The sequence below is a fragment of the Salvia splendens genome, chromosome 9 (assembly GCF_004379255.2).
Source record: "Salvia splendens isolate huo1 chromosome 9, SspV2, whole genome shotgun sequence".
NCBI classification, from domain to species: Eukaryota; Viridiplantae; Streptophyta; class Magnoliopsida; order Lamiales; family Lamiaceae; genus Salvia; species Salvia splendens.
Window position 1 is genome coordinate 5253902 of NC_056040.1, and position 22481 is coordinate 5276382.

Sequence of the window (22481 nt, forward strand, 5' to 3'; positions counted from 1 at the left end):
AGGCGGTGCATTTTGTGAAATGAGGGAGAAGATGATGACTTAGTGATATGTAGGGTTAGTTTTTTTTTCCATTGGGCTAGAGTTTTTAGGAATTGGGCTGCATGTTATTGGGCTAAGAAGATGAGGGAATTAGAAAATAATAATTCGAGCCCAATTCCTTCAAATTAATTTGAGGCTTCAATGCATAGTGTTTTGTGAGGCCCATTTCGAAATTTAATTATTTTTGGGCCTAAGAATAAAATGGTTAAGTAAGCTAAAATAAATTGTTATGATCCAAGTTGCTATAGTTTTTGTAGAATAATTAGTAAGGTATAGAACACTAATTTTAGTTTGGACCGATAATTAAATAAATCTTTGAGTTGATAATTAAATTAATTGTAGGGAATTATTTAATTAATTCTCGGAATAAATCGATGTACAAATAATTTACCCCAAGTTTCGTAATAAATGTAATTGCGAGGGGAAATACTTGCGATAATTTAATTGTGCACTTTTATAATTTTAGGGATTTTAATTCGATATCTTTGAGAAAAATACGAGGAGCCAACGGAGGAATTATGGGCGTAAGCGGCCGACCGGCGTCTCAAGCGACGCCTTGGGCGGCCGCCGAATAATAAAAAATACGCGAAAATTGAGAAACGAGATAAAAGACTTTAATGAGGGTGCATGCATTCTAATTTAAGTAGTTTTGTCCTTGTGTCTAATTAGTGTATTATTATATTTTCAAAAGGGTACCTTCGCAAGTAAAGTTGGAGCGAGAATTTCAAGTTAAAGGAACTAAATGATCAAGGTGAGCTTCTTATACTAAAAATACAAATGGTATTTTATGAAAACACGAACGCAAGTTCGTGATTCTTAAAAATGTTGTCTTGCCATAAATGTTTTTGTGTATGATGCCTATCTGTTGGCTACGGCCAAGTGAATTATGAATGATGATATATGTGAATCGAATTCGGGTCCCAGTGAGGGTGGTGTCCCCGCTCGGACTAGTGTACACAAGCTACCTCTGTCATGTTGGGCAGAGCAGGTGACCGAGGAAGGTGGCCACCTTCCCGGCACATGTATGTAAGGTGACCGTGTGAGAGCACCATCTCAACGGCACAATGTGATCAGATATGGCTAAGTACAGGAAAAAGGGACTGCAGTCCAATGTGATATTTTTAGTAAGCTCGGGTCTTTTCAACAACACCCCGAGTGTTACTGTGATGATGGCTTGATAATATTTTCATATGTATATGTGTAGTTTTCGGCAATGTGTTCACTGAGTACTTTTTGTACTCAGCCCTGCATATATTTCTAAATGTGCAGGTTGAGCAGCGAAGTGGTGGAGGAAGTGCTATTGAGACAAGACATTTAATTCAGTCAGATTTTGACTCTCGGAGGTTCATGTCTTCATACATGGAACCGCGTTCATTTGCTTCTGTTGTGCATTTTAAAAGACTCAAGTCTATTTTGTTCAAAACTCTGATTTTATTTCGAGCTATTCCCATTTGTTTCGAGCTATGGTCGGTTTGTGTTGTTTTCCCCTTTCTTCCCCGCTTCTTTAATCCTCCCCTAGTCGCGATCAACCGTGTTTTCTATCCTTAGAAAATGCGGTCGTGACATATGTTCCCCTTAAAATAATTGTAGGATGTAAATACCACTTGTCAATATTCACTTGTCAGAATTTATAATACACAGCACATACTTCATCTGAATATTTTACTACTAGTATTTAGGGTTTTTATAATTCAGAAGTAAGAAATTAAACAAACTAGTTTTAACCCACGTGCGATGCACGATGAAATATTTTTTTATCATACGATTTTAAATTGTTAATTGATTAACACAAGATCAAGTTTTGATTCCGAAAATAAATTGGTAGTATTGCAAGTTTTAAAATTGGACGATAGCTTTTCAAACCTCAAAACGGTTTTAAAATTGTATTTTGAAGTATAAAAACGCCGACGCAGAATAATATTGTCACAAAATTGTGTGTAATCTTTTTTGTATTTTGTATCCATTTAAATCAGTACTATACTTTATCATAGTCGAGCTTCATTACATTGCAATATAGTGACCCTAATACGCTAAAAACTCAAACCTTGAAACCTAAATCCTAAACCCTTAACGTTAAAATATAATCATTATGACCAACAAATGAGCTAAATATAAATAAAATCCTCCCTCCGTCCTAGTTCAATTTTACTTTGTTAATCACTTTAAAATAAACTTTAATAATAGAAAAAAAAATAAAAAGAATATCATAACTTCATGTTAAACAATATGAAGAGATTTGGAAAATATGGAGGGAGTGAAAAACGTGATGAAAAAAAATATGTGAGTGGATAAATTACCAAATGTCATATATTTATAGTCCAAAAAATAGAAGATAACTCCTCAAAACTTTTTCACTTTCTTCACCTATTATTAAAAATTTTAAAACCTTTTAATTTCCCAAAAATTAAAAACTAAGCGATATGTAAATGTTATCAAATTTTGGAAAATGAATGATAATAATTTCCGCCATTGTATTTGTATGAAATGAGTAACGAATAAATGTATAATAAATTTTGGAAAATGAAATGGAAGGCCATTGAAGCAATAATCTCAGAATTTACTTTACAACCTTTCGGTTAATCCGCATACTCATACAACAAAAGGTCGTTATTCCTCATACTTATAAACACCAATCAATGGCAATATTAAATGTCTGTAAATATCGTTATGGATTTTATATAATTGTATAAAATACTTCAACACCAATGTAGAGACTTTAATATCATGGGGATATTGAAACCTCAATCAAAATTCAGTAAAAACCAAAACTTTTCATTTTGTCCACTAATGATTAGAATTAAATAAAACTTTTTAATTTACTCAATATTGAAACCCCACAAATTGGCAATTTTAAATTTTATATCAATACGTTATTAACTACGGTTAAATTTTATTGGATTGTATTTTATATTTTATTATTAATCAAAGTAATGAAATATGAAAAGACGCTAAAAATGAGAAAGAAAATTAAATGATTGAATTAAATAAATTTATATTATATTATTAATTTTCTCACAAGCTTCATGCTTCATGTTGCGCAAGCAATAGACGTGGAAAGTAATGCATCATTATTAGCAGGTTTTCAAATACCATGCTTCAATTTAATTGTTTTATGAAATTCAAGTTTTTTTCAATAGCCAATGAAATTCTAATATGCCTAAGAAAAATTGCATATAAGAAAAATTGTAACTTCATAATGTTGCTCTTGAAAGCAAGTATAAAAGCAGTAATGTAGTTCTTGAAAGCAAGAATGAAAGCAAGAGAGGTAAACCAGTCTGTCAATATCTTGAATTGTTTATAATTTCATGCATACTGAGTAATCGGTGATGCAATAATTCTACGAGTTAAGTAAGGTAAAACTGAATAGCCGCAAATCTCCAACTAAATTATGTCTTCCCATATGATAATATCTATTTTTTCAAACCAACAGGTTGTGGATTCATATCTTGGTGCAGAACTGTTACTTTTGAAGCTTTCTCAAGGCAAAAGTATACCTGCAAAAATAAGTGAAGATTTTACAAAATAGTTGCCCACATATATTTTTTAATTGTTTGCAATAATATAATGAATAGAATAAAATACAGTAATAAAAAGGAAAGATAAGAAACTAAAATAAGATAAGCATCAAAAGTAAAATAACATAATTAAAAACACAAATTAGATTAAATAGCTGGGAGAGAAGATAATACTCCACATGATTTGACGGACAGAAGCATCTTTACTGAAATAGTATTTTTTGATTAATAGAATTGGTATTTATAGAAGATTTGAGAGTAACTCAATGGTATAGTATTATTTATTGTAAATTAAATTAATAATAAATACCATTTATATCTTGTGACCTTTCAAATTATTTAAGTGGAAGTGAAGAGACAAAACACATTTTCTCAAAACACTACTAATACATTATTTAGCCATGAAAAGAGATGATTAAAACCCCACATATAAAGAGCAAAAAATTGACTCTGTGCTCGGTAAAGAGCACTTTTTATAATGTGTGGATTCCTGCAAGCATATGAGCCTAGCATTATAATTACGAAAGCAATTCAATAGTATTAAAACCAAATAATTACTATAGAGAAGCAAAATCCTTACCTGTCATTATTGTAGAAGAAACGGACCATAAAGATTTGGAGAGTCTCTCTTCCAAAATCTTATCAATTTCCTCAATAAATTTGAAGTAATTATTCAATTTATATTTCAAAGCCTTTTCACTTCCACTTCCCTCAATTTGCATAAAAATAAATAAAATCTTTTCATTAAGATATTTTAAAACATTATTGATTTTAGATGGTAAACAAAATAACTATGAATTATACAACTAAAACATACCATATATTTAAAATACTTAATAACAAATTATAAAAATTGTAGAGCTCTGATTCACAATACATGAATGGGGATATTTGAAACAACATTTTGATTAAGCTCTAAGAAGAAAAATGAATCTAATTCACATCACCTATAACAAAAGATTCCAATTATAATAGTTACAACATTAATTTAATGCTCAAATATAAATAACATAATAATAAAAAATAATACTCATTAGAATTAGTTGTATAATGTAAACAAATAGGTTTTAAATTAATATTAGACAAATTCAGATACACTTATGACTATTGTGTTACATACAACACACTTAATAACAACAAATTTAAAAAATAGGCATGCAAATAAATAATAGAAAATAACTAAACGATTTAGATAATATTAAAGTAACAAAATTAAATATGAAGAATTGGGAATATAAACAAACATTATTATTATATAATAAAATTTATGATGTAGAAAACGAACTTCATATTAAACTAACATTGATAGAGAGTCAAGAGAGTACCTAAAATTTGATCAAATCTCTGCAAAATGTTCAACAAAGAATGTAATGAGAAAAAGATAGAAATGTGTGGATTATAAGCTATCAAATGCTATATATTTATAGTAGAAATTAGAAGTTAATTTCTTTCAAAACCTTTCACTTCCTCCACTTATAATTAAAATAAAAGGAATTAACTTCCTACAATCAAAACCTATAAATATGAAGAATAAAACGTTAAAAAAACTGAATAATTAATTTCATTGATTGGTGGGGTCAAGACTTTATAGGGGACACGTTATTTCTTATATTATGATGAGAAAGTTTTTATTCTTAAATGTCTAGATTGTAGTATTTAAATTATATATTTAAGCTTAAATGATAATTCCATAAATACCCCCAAAACTCCCCCTTTATATATGTATAGATACGAGTATGTGATTCTATCTCCACAATCAATTCAGAACGGGAAAAAATATAGAGAATAGCCAATTTTCACACCAAACATCTAAATAATGATATACTACTGGTAGGAAACAAGATTAGAATCTGAATGAAGCTGGGATGAGAATCAACAGAAAAGAATGTGGCCATATATGTACACAGCCAGAAATGAATCTGATGCTCTCTAGTAAACAAACTGTACGGTCAAGATCACGAGGTACAGCGCTGGATCATGATCAAGAACTAAGTGTCTGAACCCTGATATCAAATTGTGAGGGTGATTGAGATGAAGACAATTACAAAACAAAAATATAACCATACACACTAAATTCAAGCTGCGAAACGAGAAACGATAAGCTGCTGGCCTACCCGAGTGAATGTATGATCACAATGAGAATAAGGTGCTAACTGAAATTAACAATTTTGACTGGACTTGTTTAACAGAGCTTGAGTGCTTCTCAAGAGAACTCCACTTCTCTTTGACATCTTTACTCTCTGTTTATACTACTATTTTGAGTAAAAAGCATATGCGATTTCGTCAACATCACTCTATATATCAATTCATTCCAGCTGCATTACTAGTAACTACATTTGTTTGAATGTTTTGGTGCTCTTGTATTACAAATTAAATCTCACTAGCCCCTGTAGCTGAGTTACCAGATAGTAATATATTGCTAATTAGGTTTTTCCATTATCAATAAAGTGGTGGATAAGATTCAAGGTAGTAATGCTAAGCAAAATATGTGAAAGAAAGTCTTAATCAAATTAAATGTACTCACTAATAAAAAAACAGCATTCATATGAAAGAGATACTGTAATGTAAAGTACCTCATGATAAGATGACAAGTCCAAGATATATTGATGCCGAAAGAAATATGAAGGATATCATTCCCCTGCACAAAACGTTCAACGTTTCTTGACCATCAAATATGCAAGAAATGCTCACTTAATATTTCAAAAATATTACAGGCATATATAGGAACCAAATATTACTAAATGTTTCCGCTTATAACGTTACTAAATAACCTTACTCGTAACTTTAACATTGCTTACCATATAACTCCCCATGCAGCTCCATTACAAGGGCAGGGGCAAAGTTCAGCAAACTTCTCAGCATCACTCGAATTGACTCTTCTAGATATCAGATCATCATATATATCTGCATAGTAGCATATATTTTTCAAATTTGCACTCTGATCTAATCTACTTTATCGACATAATGAGAAATTAGAGTCTGTACCGTAGACAGAAAACAAACTATTCATAACACCTGACACAGAGGAAAACCCCATAAATGAGACAAACTAAAAAGAAATGAATCAAATTTTGACTTAAAAGTAAAGTAAGGATGATACCATACCAATGAAGAGAATAACATAGCGAAGAATACGAACTTTAGTTAATTCTTGCAGCACCCAGATGATACCGATAAAAACAATAAATCCTGACAAGCATATATGCAAAGATTATAATCACACGTGGGGTTCCTCGTAAATTGTAGAAGACCAACTTATGAGCAAAGTAACATACCGATGCAAAGTCCTCGCAATGTCCACTGTTTGATTATAAACTAGTCAGTAAGATACGTGCAAACTCAAGAGCACGAGGACACCACATGGTTTAAGAAAATAATAACTTTCGTGTCAGAAATCAGTGCTTATTATGCAAACATTATTTTCCAATTCTTACGTTTTTTGCAAGGAAGAAGACAATAACAAGGGCAAGGATAAGACCACCAGCAGCAATCCTTGCAGAGAGAAGCTTTGTTGATGCAAGGACAAGAACCATGCCCCAAAAGGATGAACCAAGATCTAAAATAGGGAAGAAATTATAAATGATAAAGAAAAGTGTTAATTTGGAAGTGAATAATGAACATGTATAAGGATGCTATACATTTTTGCCAAAAGAGAAAGGAAACAGAGTATTACATCCAGCCGGCAAGATCAGCCAATAAATGCCACCACGGGTTAGAGTGACGCCACCTTCATTTGCATGAACCTGGATGCCTTCTACCTACATGTATAAAGAGATGTGAGATCCTAATGATGAATACAACAGATATAAATACGAAAACTTCATGATATTCTGTTATACATGTGACAATATTTAAACAATCTTTTCAAATTTACAACATTTATTAAAGCTTAAGAGCATTATTTTTTTCACATAGTAAATGGTGAAAGATACAAGGCAGGGGCATAGCCAGAAAATCATTTCCGCAGATATATAGTGCAATTTTGAGAATTTAGTAAGGGGGCATTTAGTGAATAATTTGAGTTATATTTAAATATTAGTATAAAATTATAGAAGGAGTGGAAGTGAGGGGGGCATTTGCACCACCCCTCCAAAGGCTGGCTCCGCCCATGATACAAGGGCCATAGCATTAAGAAAGGCTTCACGAATGATAGTTCAAATTTTAGATGACTTCTCATTATGTTATATCTTGACTGACTTCGTATTTGTCAACATTTATTTTTTTGAGGCATCAATCCATTATGTTAAATGCCTTGTCTGAGTTTTCTTTCTAATAATTATTATTGATGAACATATTTATTGCTAATTGCACTTTCCTATATCCTACAATTACCGTTTTCCTTAAAAAAAATGAGCGAACGTTATAGGAAGTTTGAGTACCATTCAAATGCATTTATATGAGATATGGGGTATATAGTTTATACTGAAACATATCTAAAGAAGAGTGCACAAGAATTAGACACATATGTAAGACTTGAACTTCAGTAGATCGAAACCAAGCTTAAAGTTAGCAAAGCAAACAAGGATAAGAAAATGTTTTACCTGGCCACATGTAAGCTTACAAGCAATTGCATGGCTCACTTCATGAAGAAATACAGTGATGAGCTTAAAAGGTGTCAGTAGAAATGTCCTCCAGAGCTGTCAATTTCATTATACGTAAAATGGGATAAGTTAGAACTTCAAGGAGTGATGTTAATCAAATCTGTTGGCATGCAAAATGAAATAAAAATTGGAAAAGAGTGGTACTATGTAAATATGGACTATGTTCCAAATTTGTGATGCAACCGAGTGACCAAAACGAATCACGCTATGTCAAGCTTGAAATTTCAGAAAACTAGAACACACAAATAATTGTTAGACTTCATAATTATCTAAGGAAAGCTATAGTGAGGCAAGCACAAGATAATATTGGGTTTATTGGAGATCCATAAAGCACTTTCTGGTTTAATGCTCATAATGTTATCTGGGGCAAGCACAAGCTACTTAAGTTAATCAGAGGTACCAAACGCAATTCCTGGCTTACTATTACATCAAGATAAGCAGCACCCGAGCTCTATAGCTTGAGACTAGGCTTGCTCGCCCAAAACTTAAATCCTGACCCGTTTTTTCACAGTGATCTCAAGCTGGTCGACCTAGTCACACTTGTTTCTGACAACGTATCGTGAGAACCAGTTGCTCAAACGTATCAAAGATTAAAATGTATATACGAAATGACTGACAAAAAAAATCAATTTCAATTTCTTCTCATTCAATCACACCTGCTTTAATAGTAATTCAATAAGCAGGCTGATATTAGTCCAACAGAAAGGGGTAGTTTGTAACAATCATAAGCAGTATGATATTCACTGGTTGATCAATAAGTTTAGGCTGCAAATATCTACCATTTCCCCAAGCAGCAAAGCAAATAAGTTTTCAAGTTTTTATTAACACACCAACATAAACTAAAGCGGAAGTAGAGTCCACCAAACAAAATTGGGGGAAAATTACACAAACAGAAAAAAAAAATGCAAGCGACGTCATAGACTCATAAAAATCTGTTCTTGAAATTGAAGAGTTTCAAAAGAAAGGGGCTCCATATCCCATAATAAAAGTAACAAGAAATAAGAATTGAGCTGTGCAATAAAACGGGAGAAAGAAGCGACTTACAACAAGAATAACAAGAGTAAAGACACCAATTATAACAAGAAACACAACTTGTTCGTGCTGACAGCAATTCTTCAGCTCCCAGTTCGGATCCACCATTCTTCTCTATATGAATTTTCTTGTTACTTCAAAAAGAATAATAGAAAGGGATTACTGGAAAGTTGTATAGTACTAACAGTTTTGATTTATCAAATCAAGAATCGTGCATTGACCAATTAAAACGTAAGGAAAAACAAGAGCCAATTGCAGTTGACAGGGTGAAATAGAAGGATATTTTGTTGGTTAAGATTTGAGATGAGAAACGTTTTGGTTAATTGCTGAAAATGTCGACAGATTAACAGAGTTGGTGTCCTAACTGGCAAAGAACACAAGAAGAAAACTAGAATTGGTAAATTAGTTTGAGTGCCTTCGTCGTTACCGGCGACTTGATCCAAGTCTTCAATCAAATTCATTATTCGTAGTTTAATGCATAAAGACTTCTCTTAAACTTAGGTTTCATAATTCTTGATTTTTGAATCTAAATCCTTGTGTTTATATGCATAAAGACTTCTCTTAAACTTAGGTTTCATAATTTTTGATTTTTGAATCTAAATCCTTGTGTTTATTTTTAATATATTAAGATTTATATATTCATTCTCCAACTATATCGAGATTCATTAATCATTAGCCAAACGTGACGGAAATATTGATTTGTTTAAAATTAGGTGTATAAAAATATAGGAGTGCAAAAATATTACCGTGGGCTTAATTGGGCTTTACGGTAATAGGTTATTCAAAATGGGCTTTCTCCGCATAAGCCCAAAGGTATAGCCTTTCTCGATTGGGATCCATGACAGGACTACAGCCCATCTGGACTTCAGTTCCCGACATATTCACATTACAAACGTCTCTTATTAAACCAAAAAATATCATTTTTTCTACATGGTTGAATCCAAGCTATATACCTTATCAATTAAAAATACATTGACCCCAATAAATTTTTAAAAATTGTACTTAATAAATATTGTATACTTTTATGGACAAAGGAAGTAAAATTAATGTCTAATTTTGTGGGTTATATGTAAGTTTATACCACTAGAATTCTAGAGAGTATCAAGCATAAATGTACACTCACTGCAGTACGATTGCTGCGGTGGAAATTTGTCTTTTTCACCTAATTTCCCATCAATAAAGTTAAAAGTGTACGAGAAAAGATGCCTCTTAAGTCTAAATTTTAATTCCTTTTCTTTAGTTTTTCATGTTTTTCAATTTATTCGTTCAAATTTTAAATTTTAGCTTTATACATATTTTTAAGTCAGTTTTTCAATTAATGATAGGTCACTCTGAATCTAGAGTTTGATCATAGTAATGTACTTAATTTTTAATATTATTACCACATGATATTAAAGTTAAATACTTACATCAGATAAGAAATTAGAGTATGAAAATGTGAAATTAATGAGGGAAGGGGTGACATACATAATTCTATTTTTCTTTACAACAAAAAAGAAGAATATTCGTGATGAGACCGAAGTTGGTTTTCAAGTTTAAAGAATGAATATTTTATCTTCTTTTATTTGCTTTTTTATCCACAAAATTTTTTTAAAATATTCTTTTTGGACTTTGACAATAATAAAGCATATCCTATCTCCTCCTTTCCCTTTCATTCTTGAGTATCCTAGAACTACCGCAAAATCAACCCCTTTCTCCAAACACTATATATATGATTTGTTGAGGGTATGATTTTAGTATCACTATGTAAAATGTTGAATAATGTACGGAGAAATATTATGATTCATAAGTTTAGTCCATGATTTTTTATAATTGAAAAAAATTTAAAAGTCATATTAATCAACCTGAATTTTCTCCACATATAAATCATCATAAAAGAACCTTGTCACAATGTTTTGCATGTTTTAAAGTTGTGGTTGTAAAGAACCTTGTCACAATGTTTTGCATGTTTTTAAGTTGTGGTTGGAAGTCCCAGCCAGCTCCTCTCTCAGTGACTACACTAGGGTTTCATAATGGAATTATGAATTTTATAAAAAAACATTGGCCGGTTAATGGAATAGTTTTGTAGAATGTGGCGGCGCAATTGGAATGGATTCTAGTGTCGGTGGTTCTGAAATTCCAGTATGAATATATAGTCTATGTTAGCATTTTTCTTTTCTTTTTACATAAGTATATAGTATGTTTCAATGTATTATAATGTTATTGACACCTTTAATTAAAAAAAGAATGAAATTTATAATAAATCCTGGAAAATCAAGATTTGCACCTTTTGAGTCAGAAAATTTCGCGTTTAATTGACCAGGAGAAGTAAAGATTATGTTTGGAATGCTTCAAGCTACCTATTTTGCTCAAGTTATGAAGGATATACCTATAAGTCAAAGAAAAAGAAGTGGAAATGTTAATATGACCATTTGCACAATAGACATTACTAGTATTTGATACCAGCATATCTGTTTTGATGAATTTTGGATGGTTTCGACTTTAGATAGCTAGCAATTTTTTCTTTATTTATTTATAAACAAATACTCCCTCCGTCCGCAAAATGTTGTCCATATTTGACTTGGCGTGGGTTTAATAAGTGTGAAGAAAAGTGAAGGGAAAAAGTTAGTGGAATATACGACCCACATTTATATATTAGTTTATAATAAAATGTGAGTGTAATGAGTTAGTGGAAAGTAGGGTCAATTTACCAAAAGTGAAAAAAAGCAAAGTGAACAACATTTCACGGACGGACCGAAATGACAAAATTGGACAATATTTCACGAACGGATGGAGTATGAAATTTTAAAGGTGAGTCACGGTGGATTTGAACTCAAGACTTTTAATCTGGGTATCAACCATTCTATCATTAGGTCAACACACACACACTCTATTTGCAATTTTTTTATAGTTCCTTCTTATGGCAATAATTTATAAATATAATTTTTTCAATATAAAAAATAAAAAAAAGGTAAAAGTGTTATAATTATATTCGCACGATTTCGTGTATGCTTGCTCTATAAAGTAACTGAAATAAAACTTAATTGCCTCAACCAAGCTTTAGGAAGTAGTACTGCGTAACTGAAATAAAACTTAAATGCCTCAATCAAACTTCAAACCTCGCGTGTTTCAAATATCATCCTACATCATTAACTCGTTACTTTATAACAATAAAAACCAACTAACTTCACTTACGCTATCATAAATAACCAAATCTCTAGTCTATCATGGTTGTCAAATGGTATTATTAATGATATTGATAACTATGGAAGTATATATTTATAGCAGTGATATATATGATCCATTGTTAACTAACTTATTTTAGCTAATCTTCTAAACTTAGCATGTTAAAAATATCAGTACGATAATATTAGTTAGTCAATATAAATTTAATTGACATAGTACTTATGTCTTTGTATTGACATCTATATGTAAATGTTAGACATAAGTATGTTAATTGAATTTGCATGTGTTAGTATGCTAATGTCATAATATTGACATTTTAATATGCGACAAATTAGCAGAGTTGACATTTTAAATTTTTTTCCGTTGATTTTCACAATGTAGTATATCGCTTATTATTTTAGGTGTGGTTAATTTATTTTAGTATTTTATTTTCAAGCTATTACGCGCACATTCAGCGTATATAGCCGATTCTCTTGCCATTTTTAAAAGGTAAGCACTTTTGGGTATATTGGTACCACGTTTAATTGGTTACGTGCCTACCATAGGTGAAATTAATGATAAAAATAGACTTGCGATTTTAAAAAGCTAAGAACTTTACGTTTAATTGGAAACTTACCTATTATAGTTTAATCGTAAAAATAGACATGTAAAATCATTAATTTTAACTGGATGATTTTGAATAGTTTCTATTTTAACATTCTAGACATGTGGAGCATGATGCATGTGAGAAACAATCAACAATTGTGCGCTTGAATTAATTCGTTTTCAACGCACAAATGCAATAAAATACCAGGTACTATATATGAGAAGCAAATCATACGCAAACTTAACGTGTACAAGATAATAAATTACTATTAAATGAGTAAGTGAATATAAAAATTAGTAAATAAGAAGATAGAGATAAGAGGAAAGGAGATGGGGACATTGAAGTGGAAGATGTAACAATATTGATGTTATTAGTCACACTTTTAAGTGTTTGCTCACATGGGCATGTGGACATCTAAAATGGGAACCCCAAAAAGAAGGGGAAAAGAAAAAGTTGAATATATGTAGAATTATTGATATCCTCAAATTTCATGGACCCTTCTTCTTTTGGTCACCTCAAAAATCATGGTGCCTTCAAATTAAATTAATACTACTATCATAAAGGGCTTAGAGCATGAGGTGAATGTAGGTAGGTACGCGGTGTTCCCTCAATTTCTTTAGCTTCTTAAGAGCACCCATAACTTGTTCTTAATTGGAGGTTAAGACTAGGTGTACATGTACGGATGCATGGTTCGTTCGCGTGTGTGCAATTTTGCCCCTGCCTCTTGGCGAATTAGACCGTCACATGCCCAGCGCACGCGAGGCGTGTCGATTAGTGTTGCTTGTTGACCACTTTTATTTATAATTATAATTTTTTTTAACTGTTATATAAGAATTTTATTCGGTGATATATAGAATGTGCTCCAAAAAATGAAGGTATCCACCAACAAGGATGCCTAAGACATCACACCTCCTAGGATGGATTGGTGGAGTTTTCACAACGTCGAGTGTGAGCCATCTGATGGATCAAAAAATGGCTAAGCTAGGGGGAAGGCGGCATCGATCAGTGGAATCATATATAGGTCCAAATAATTTTTTTTAAGTGATCGAAAAATTGAATTGTGGGTTGTACAATGATGATCGATATGAACTGCAAAGCGTTGTCCAAAGACACGTCGAAGATGACTGATTCCTAACAACAGAAGCACTACAACTTTTTCGATACACTTGGACATCAATTATGATTTATTTGATCTATGATTTCATTAATTTATTTCAACTTTGTATATTGTTTATTCAATTTTAATAAAATTTAATTCTCAAAGGTTGTAATTTAAGTAGATAAGAATGAAAGTAGATATTAATATAAAATCAAGATGAATTTAAAAATTATGTGGTGGGATCGTGAATAGATAAGGTAAGTTATGTTTCGTGGATCAATTGTTGTTTGATGTTTGTGGTAAGGTATGAGAGCATCCACATCCGTGCTCTTGTCAACGAGCACGGATGTGAGCCCGGACCCACTTTTTCTGCATGCTCTTAGGCAAGAGCACAATACCCACATTCGTGCTCTTCTGCAAGGACGAGCACAAGGGTCCTACCATTTCATTATTCAATTTAAATAAAAACATTTCCATAAAATTAAAATACATTAAAAATACCCGGAATAATATTACAAAATACATTAAAAATTAAAAATTACATAATTAAAATCCAAAAAAATAAAAATTACATAATTAAAATCATAAAAAATAAAAATTACATATTTAAACTACTAATAAATAAAAAATACATAATTCAACTCCTAAAATAAAAAAAAACCACTACTCGTGGTCGAATTTCACCCAAATGTGTTTGATTAGGTCTTCTTGTAGCTCAACGTGGGTTCGGGTATCGCGCATTGTGTGCTTTATTTCGATCCTATCACCCACCGTCGTATGCACACCTCGGCGTGGGAGAGACCTCGCGCTTGATCTTCCGGCTTCATCCTCGTCGTAAAAGCTAGCCGCCCTCGGTCCTTCGTCGGCTATAATCATGTTGTGTAAGATAATACACGTGTACATGATGTCGGTGATATTTTTCACGTACCACAGCCGAGACGGGGCCTTCACAATGTTGAATCGGGCTTGAAGGACCCCAAAGGCTCTTTCGACGTCTTTCCTCGCGGACTCTTGACGCTGCGCAAAAAGAACCTGTCTCGGGTCTTGCGGGTTGCTGAGCGTCTTTACGAAAGTCGACCACCTTGGGTAGATACCATCGGCGAGATAGTAACCCACGTGGTATACATTTCCGTTGACGGTGAAGTCGATCGCCGGCGCTACACCATTCAACACATCATTGAAGAGGGGTGAAGAATAGAGCACGTTCAAGTCGTTGTTGGATCCGGCAACACCGAAATATGCATGCCAAATCTATAGGCGGTAGTCGCCGACCGCTTCAAGGATAAGTGTTGGGCCGCCGCCTTTGTGGCCGCTTAAGTGTTGCCACCTCCAAGCAGTCGGACAATTCTTCCACCTCCAATGCATGCAGTCAATGCTGCCAAGCATGCAGTCAATGCTGCCAAGCATGCCGGGAAAGCCATGGACTGTTTCGTGAAGACGAAACAACCGTTGGCAATCATCGGTGGTGGGTGCCCGAAGGAATTCATCACCGAAAGCTGAACGAACGGCCTCGCAAAAAATTTTAAGACAAAGGATTCCAGTGGACTCACCGACATGCAAATACTCGTCGAAGAGGTCGGCCGTTTGCCAAGTAGCGAGTTGTCGGATGGCACACGTACACTTCTGCAATGCCGAGAGACTTTGTCGACCGGCTGCATCTGGACCTGTTTGGAAGTATTAAAACACGGGCGGACAATGTGTTGACAATACGCATAAACAAGCGCTTTGACATGCGAAAACGGCGTCTAAAGTAATCTTCTGAAAACCGCGACTGGTCGGAAATATAGTTGACAACGAGCCTTTCGTGGGCTCCCTCCCGGTCACGATGAATGTAGCGGCGAGTTGATCTAGTTGGTTGAGGAGGAGGGGCGGGGGTATTCGCTGCGACATATGCTTCATAAGCGGCACGATATTGTTCGTAGTATTCTTGTTCTTCGCGCTCCGCTTCCGCAATGAGATGGGTGAAATCCATTTGAGGTTTTGAGTGAGAGATGAAGGTGTAGATAAGTTGTATGAAAAATATGAATGAGAGATGAATGAGAGATGATTTGATGTGAAAAATGGATGATGAATGTGTGTATTTATAGATGATTTGGGGGGGGGGGAATAAAAAAATACAGAAAAATGGGCAAAAAAAATCGGCCTTTTTGGGATTGTGAAAATAATTTTTTTTTTGGTATTATTTTTTATTTTAAAAAAAAATATTTTCCAACAGATATGCCGTTGGCCAATCAGAACGCGTCACGGCGCCTGCTCGCTAGCACGGACGTGCTCGATGCATCGAGCAGCGCCGTGCCAGCGGCGGACAACGTCTCCGTGCCGCTGACACGGACGGACGCGTCCCTGCTCGCCGATGTGGATGCTCTGAAAAGTTAATGTAGTACAATAGTTAAAGCGCGATTTGTGATCTATCATCGGGGATGATATTATTACACCATAACAAGTAATAAAACGATTGATTTAGGGGTATTGATTTTGAGTGCTTTTATATTGTTTTTTTTAATTATGGTTGTTTCTTTGTTTTTAAAAGTTTGGGGATGAAAGATTATGATTCACTATATTTAGGGTTTTAGTCTCTATAAAGGGGGATGCGTCGCACTAAATTACGAGGCACGTGTTTTGAAACATATTGTTCTATCAACAAAAATTTAATAAGATAAGCTAATAATCATAGATTCTTTTGTCCCCAAAATTAACTTGATCATGGCGATTTTACTTGATGCTTAAATAATTTAAATGCACCCTTCAAATCCACGCAATTTTCCTGATAGTGAGTAGACAGTTGTATTATTTTGCATATTTCAATGTTGAGTTATATTGTTGATGGTGATATCACTCTCAGTGACTATATATATATATGGCCCTCATGCATGAATTAATATTGTCAATTAAGATATAGATATATAGCTCAGTTTGGCTGTTGCCAATTGATTTTCCCTCTTCGAGATTGTTTCCTATCTCCACACACTTCTCACTTTACTTGCATATTCTTTGTGGCTAATAGTAATAATTTCCTCCTTAGGCATGAGTTCAATTATACTCCACGTAGCTTAAATGTTAAATTCTTCGTTTTTACTCTTCATGTTGACCTTTGCTTACGATTCGAAACTTTTTTTTCATCTTTTAAATGATTCATTCCTATATTGATTACCTTGAATATTTCCCAGTAAATTATCAATTGTGTGGTTATATATTTCATTTTGTAATTAAGTGCAAATAATTAAAATATGTCGAGGTTAAACAATTTATAAATTCAAAATTCATGTATAAATAGTAGTAGTATATTATTTGCCACAATGAAGCCAATTCAATTTATAATGTCTTGTATTTTGAAGTTGAAACAGCCTTACTTCATACATTGTCTTGTACTTATTGGGACATAACAAAATTAAATTTTGTCAATGATTCCTACCTTAAAGTTGGGATCTGAGACAGAATCATTTTCTGTGAGATTTGTGGATAATGGATGATTTCCTGAATATATAAGGACATTAACTAGGGATAAAATAAAGTGAGATACATAGATTAGAATTGAGACTGATGGGTTTCGTATTTTTGTGAGTGGCAACCGACTAAAGCACCCAAGTATTATTAGGTGTATATAAAGTTAATTAGATTGTGGAAGTGGGCATCTTGACAGATATATATGTGCCAAATGCTGTCACATATTTGTGTTTTGATTTATGTTTCAGTGGTGTGTGTATTATGCATATGCCCCATTTCAAAAACATGTCTTCCCCTTCACATTGCTTAAGACCCCACCCCAAACCTCCCCACCTATCAACTCTTTTGGTATACTGTATTTTATGTCGTATTTGCCACACTTCCATTTAAAAACCCAACTTAAAACAAGTGTTTATAACTGCAAACCATCCCGGGTTGGAGAATTAGGAAATGTGCAAGCAATATATAAGTCCAACCCATTCTCGATTGTAAGGGCTTAGCTCAAAGCGGACGAATATCATACTAATGTGGAGTTCAAATATACATGGACGAACCATCACTCGTCCCTTTCTAAATCTCTTTTGCTTTATATATCATTATCCCCTCTCAAATTACACAATTCATCTTATTGTAGACATCAATTTGCTTTTCACCAAAAGCCACCCCCTCTCTCTCTCTCACTCTCAATATTTTATATAACTCCATTCCATCTTTGAAGATGCTTGCAAAAGTCTTGTAACTTATTTTGAAATTCGACTTCACTTCATTGACTATGTTACATATAGTAGGAGTAATAGTCAAAGAAACAATCAAACTTCCATGCAAGCAGTCCAGTTGGACTTAATTCTACCCATGTTCAAATTTCCTGTGTTTTGACCGTTTTTTGAGGCGTTTAATGCTTTTTATTTCACTTTCAATAAACCCAACTGCTAAACATATCATTTCTCATATATTTTGATATCCGAATTTATTTAGAAAAAAAAGCAAAGAAAAATGGCGATTGAAGTCTTCCCGGATAGCCCAAGCGCGACCGGCATCAGCCCACGCATCTCATTCTCCCACGATCTCTCCCAATCCGACGTCGTTCCGATCGAGCAGTACATTCGCTCCGCCGCCTCCTCCACCTCCATCGATTTCGACTTCTGCGTCTTCCGCGAGAGCTTCGACCACGAATCCTCCTCCGCCGACGAGCTCTTCTTCGACGGCAAAATCCTCCCCATCCAAATCAAAAAACGCCTCGCTCCGGCGCCGCCGCCGTTTTCCCCATCGCCGCCTGCTCCTCTCCCCCCGCCTCCGCCGCCGCCGCTGAAATCTAAGCAGGCGGAATCGGAAGAGAAGCAGAAGTCGTTCTGGCGATTCAAGCGCAGCTCCAGCCTAAACTGCGGCAGCGGCAGTTACGGCCGGACGCTCTGCCCGCTGCCGCTCCTCTCGAGGAGCAATTCCACCGGATCCACCGCCAGCGGCAAGCGATCGTCAATTTCGAAGCAAAATCTGCTCAAAAGCAATTCATCGCAGAAGCAGCAGCCGCCGCCGATGTCTGGCTATTCCTCGAAGCCGCCGTTGAAGAAGAACGGCCAATTCTCTCATAAATTCAGTCCGGTGCTGAACGTTCCTCCGGCGACTATCTTCGGCCTCGGCTCCATATTTTCCGGCGGCGGCAAGGATCGGATCAGGAAGAAGTATTAATTGATTTTTAATAATTTAATCAATTCCTGTTAATTTCGTTTCTTCTTCCGTCATTTTCTTATTGTATTAGACGGTGATTAATTAAAATTAAGATCGTAATTAATGCATGCGAGTGTGAAATTGAAATTGAAATTGAAAAAAAAAGGTGAAAATCAATAATTGTGCCGGCTTTATACATCATAAATTAAACAGCTTTAACAAATCGATGCCGAATTACAGGTAACGAGTTTATAGAGTTGTCATTTTCTTCTCTCCTCTTTTATTAATTTTATTCTATTTTTTACTATAATATGGAGTAAGTTGTTTGCACATTCTTGTCATCTAAATCTTGTTCTATATTGTTTGCTTTTGCTTTCTCTTGATTCTGTCAGATACATTCTCTGCATATTTTACTATATGTTCAACATTATACATTTATATATATATATATTTAAATACGTGATCAATTAATTATTTCATAGTATTTCAATGTACACCATTTAGTAGTTCATATCTAACAGTGGTTTATATAATCGCAATCTTTAATTGGTTATTAACTAGTCACGCAGAGAATCTGGATTTGGATAACAATTGAGATTTTGTGATCATTGATAATCTAGAAAGGGTTTATGTGGTGGAAAGAGTCAGAGAAAAGTTAATTCAACTTCATTTGGTACAAGAAAAAAGTGTGTTTAGGAGATGTGGGGTGTCACAAACTAGTCCATTTATAGAAACTTAATCACATTATGAAATCATAATGACTCTTTGCATCTAGAAGCTTTTGTCGATAATGCTACTGATATCCATAATATTGACGGTTTCTTAAAGGTTTGTCATATTTTCTTTTGCGTGGGCCGATGTTCCCCCAATGGAAATTCGAAAAGTCTATTTTGCCCTCTCTGCGTCTTATCATTGAACCAAAATATTTTTTCAAGCAAACTCATTTTCAGGATTTTAAAACATTAAATTAAAAACCACTTAAAATACGGGGTACATATCAATTATTTGCAGCATGGAGACCTATATTGTTGCAAAGCTCACGTAAAAAGTGAGAAATTTGAAAATGAAAACACGAAGAAAAGAGGGTTTTATTGTTTCGAGAAAAACTTTTTGTTGCTGCGGTTTATCTATATTCCATGAATTGACATTGTGTGGTTACGTGTTGCTAAAAATTTTCCCTCAAAACACCACATCTTTTGATACACCGAAAAATGGTCATGTTTCAGAATTGAGTTGACTGATATAATTCTAGACTTGTTGCTTAAAATACCACTCTTCCATATCAGACTCTGACACTCAAACTTGATAACTTTTTTACAAATTAAATGGTTTTCCTTCTGCTTTTCTACTCATTTAATTGTTACTTAGTCTTTGAAAATTTATCACTTATTTTTATTTTTATCAGTTTCTAAAAATTTATTATCTTTTTCTTTTACCGTTTTTTATAGTGGTATCCACATTTCACTAACTCATTTTCATTCACATTTTATTACTTCCTCCGTCCCACAAAAGATGACACACTTGTGGGACGACGCGGGATTTTATTGTGAGAGATAATTTTTTCTAAAAATGGAAATTTGACATCTTTAATGGGACAAACTAAAAAGGAAAGTGAGACATCTTTTATGGGACAAACTAAAAAGGAAAGTGAGACATTTTTTATGGGACGGGGGAGTATAAAACTAATACTGTTCCGTCCCAAGATAGTTGAGTCGTATTCCTTTTTTGTATATCCCAAGGTAATTGAGTCATTTCCTTTTTTGATAAAAACTTATTATCTCTCTTACTTAACTCTCTTTCATATCTCTCACTTTATTTCATTTTCTTACTTTACTCTCTTCATTTTAACCTTTAACAAATCAGTTTCTTAAATCTCTTGCCCGAAAGAAATGCTCCAACTACTTTAGGGAGTATTTAAGAGTAAGACTCACATGCCATAAAATTTTTCAACCCACTTTCTATTGAAGTACATTTATTAAAACTCGTGACGAATCAAATATTGACAAATTATAAGGGGCGGAGGAGTACTAAAATAAAATATAAATACATATTAATAAATCAAATACCAAAACAGTACTCCTAAATTATACCGCTTTATAATCTTATGGCTATTCGATTTGTAAGATTATATCTCGTGATTAAATATGTATTGTGTTTGATACATGAGATTGAATCTCACAACTAAATTTTAGATGAATAATCATGTGATAATTATTCAAAGCCCACACAACTAAATTTTAGATGGATAAATATGTGATAATTATTCAAAGCCCACACTTCAACTAAAATAATATCACAATTCAATGCTAAATAGATAATTATTAGTATAATAATTAATCATTAAATGAACCTTAATTTGCATGCTTATGTCATCATGTTAACTGGCCTCAATTGAAGACGGCCGTGCCGTTATACATTAACGAAGTTTTATTCATTTCCATGTTTAATTTTGATAATAACAAATTATGTATACGTATGGAGTAATTATGTTTGCAATAATAGTATCTCTAATAATTTTTCGTATACACTTCATAACAGTGGCGGAGGGAGCAGGAACAATGGGGGTACGAGTGTACCCCCAAAATTTTTTTTTTAGTAGTATTAGGAAGTGAGCTGTGATTTTGATGGGGGAGAGGGAGAAAGATGAGAACCGAGAGGAGGTAGAGCACGACCGGCGTCGCTCGCCGGCGACGCTATAGCCGGCCGCGAAGAGTGACGAGAGAGAGAGGTGGAAAGAGGCTTGAGAGAGTTAGGAAGAAGAGGCGTTCTTTTTTTTTCAAAAATCTGATTTTTGTTTTAGTTGGTAGAACTAGGGCTCAACTCAAGAAGGGCCTCCTTTTGGGCTAGTTTTTATTTCTTAAATTGTTGGACTATTTTTTATGTGGGCCGATTTGTTTAGAAGAGAAAGGAGAAGTTTGACCTCTCATTAATTAAAGTATTGGACTCTAAGTGAGGAATGGACTTTTTTTCTATTTGTTGGATAGAAGAGTTATGGTTTGTTTGTTAATTAAGTTGTTTGGGGTGATTAAATAATTGATCTTATGATTTATTATTTTATTCCTAGTTGAACCTCTCTAGCTTTAACTATTTTACTCTTTTAATTAATTTCTTAAAGATAGAAACCTAATAGCTTAATGAGTTCTCTCCCAATAGATGTCTTTTACTTCTAAAGTCTCTTTAAAAATAGAGAGTCATAAGTTTTGATGGAATGAAGTTATCTTGATCAAACCTTAAACATGGGATGCACCTTATGTATGTTCTTAAGACTAATTGAATCAATATTCTCTTTCAAGAAGGGCGTGTTCGTGGAGTTTGAATCAATAGTGAATTGTTTT

At 33.7% G+C, this 22481-nt stretch overlaps 2 protein-coding genes across 5 annotated transcripts; one reads left to right on the forward strand and one right to left on the reverse strand.

Annotated features, from left to right (window-relative positions):
* Nucleotides 1–3290: 3290 nt before the first annotated feature.
* LOC121747502 lies at nucleotides 3291–9723 on the reverse strand. Of its 4 annotated transcripts, none has more exons than XM_042141551.1 (11): nucleotides 9200–9608; nucleotides 8096–8191; nucleotides 7228–7312; nucleotides 6989–7110; nucleotides 6830–6854; nucleotides 6660–6743; nucleotides 6540–6569; nucleotides 6353–6458; nucleotides 6128–6192; nucleotides 4880–4898; nucleotides 3291–3533 (listed from the first exon to the last, which is right to left on the reverse strand). In XM_042141551.1, exons 1-9 carry the CDS (start codon nucleotides 9293–9295, stop codon nucleotides 6129–6131), a joined length of 708 nt encoding a protein of 235 aa, XP_041997485.1. In that variant the 5' UTR covers nucleotides 9296–9608; the 3' UTR covers nucleotides 3291–3533; nucleotides 4880–4898; nucleotide 6128. The 4 variants fall into 4 exon arrangements, with proteins under 4 accessions (XP_041997485.1, XP_041997486.1, XP_041997484.1 ...); XM_042141550.1 differs by lacking the exons at nucleotides 3291–3533; nucleotides 4880–4898 and adding exons at nucleotides 5250–5557; nucleotides 9615–9723 and having other exon boundaries at nucleotides 9200–9321; XM_042141552.1 differs by lacking the exon at nucleotides 4880–4898.
* Nucleotides 9724–16960: 7237 nt separating this feature from the next.
* LOC121746419 lies at nucleotides 16961–19274 on the forward strand. Its single transcript, XM_042140244.1, has one exon. It carries the CDS (start codon nucleotides 18475–18477, stop codon nucleotides 19165–19167), a length of 693 nt encoding a protein of 230 aa, XP_041996178.1. The 5' UTR covers nucleotides 16961–18474; the 3' UTR covers nucleotides 19168–19274.
* The last annotated feature ends 3207 nt before the right edge of the window (nucleotides 19275–22481 follow it).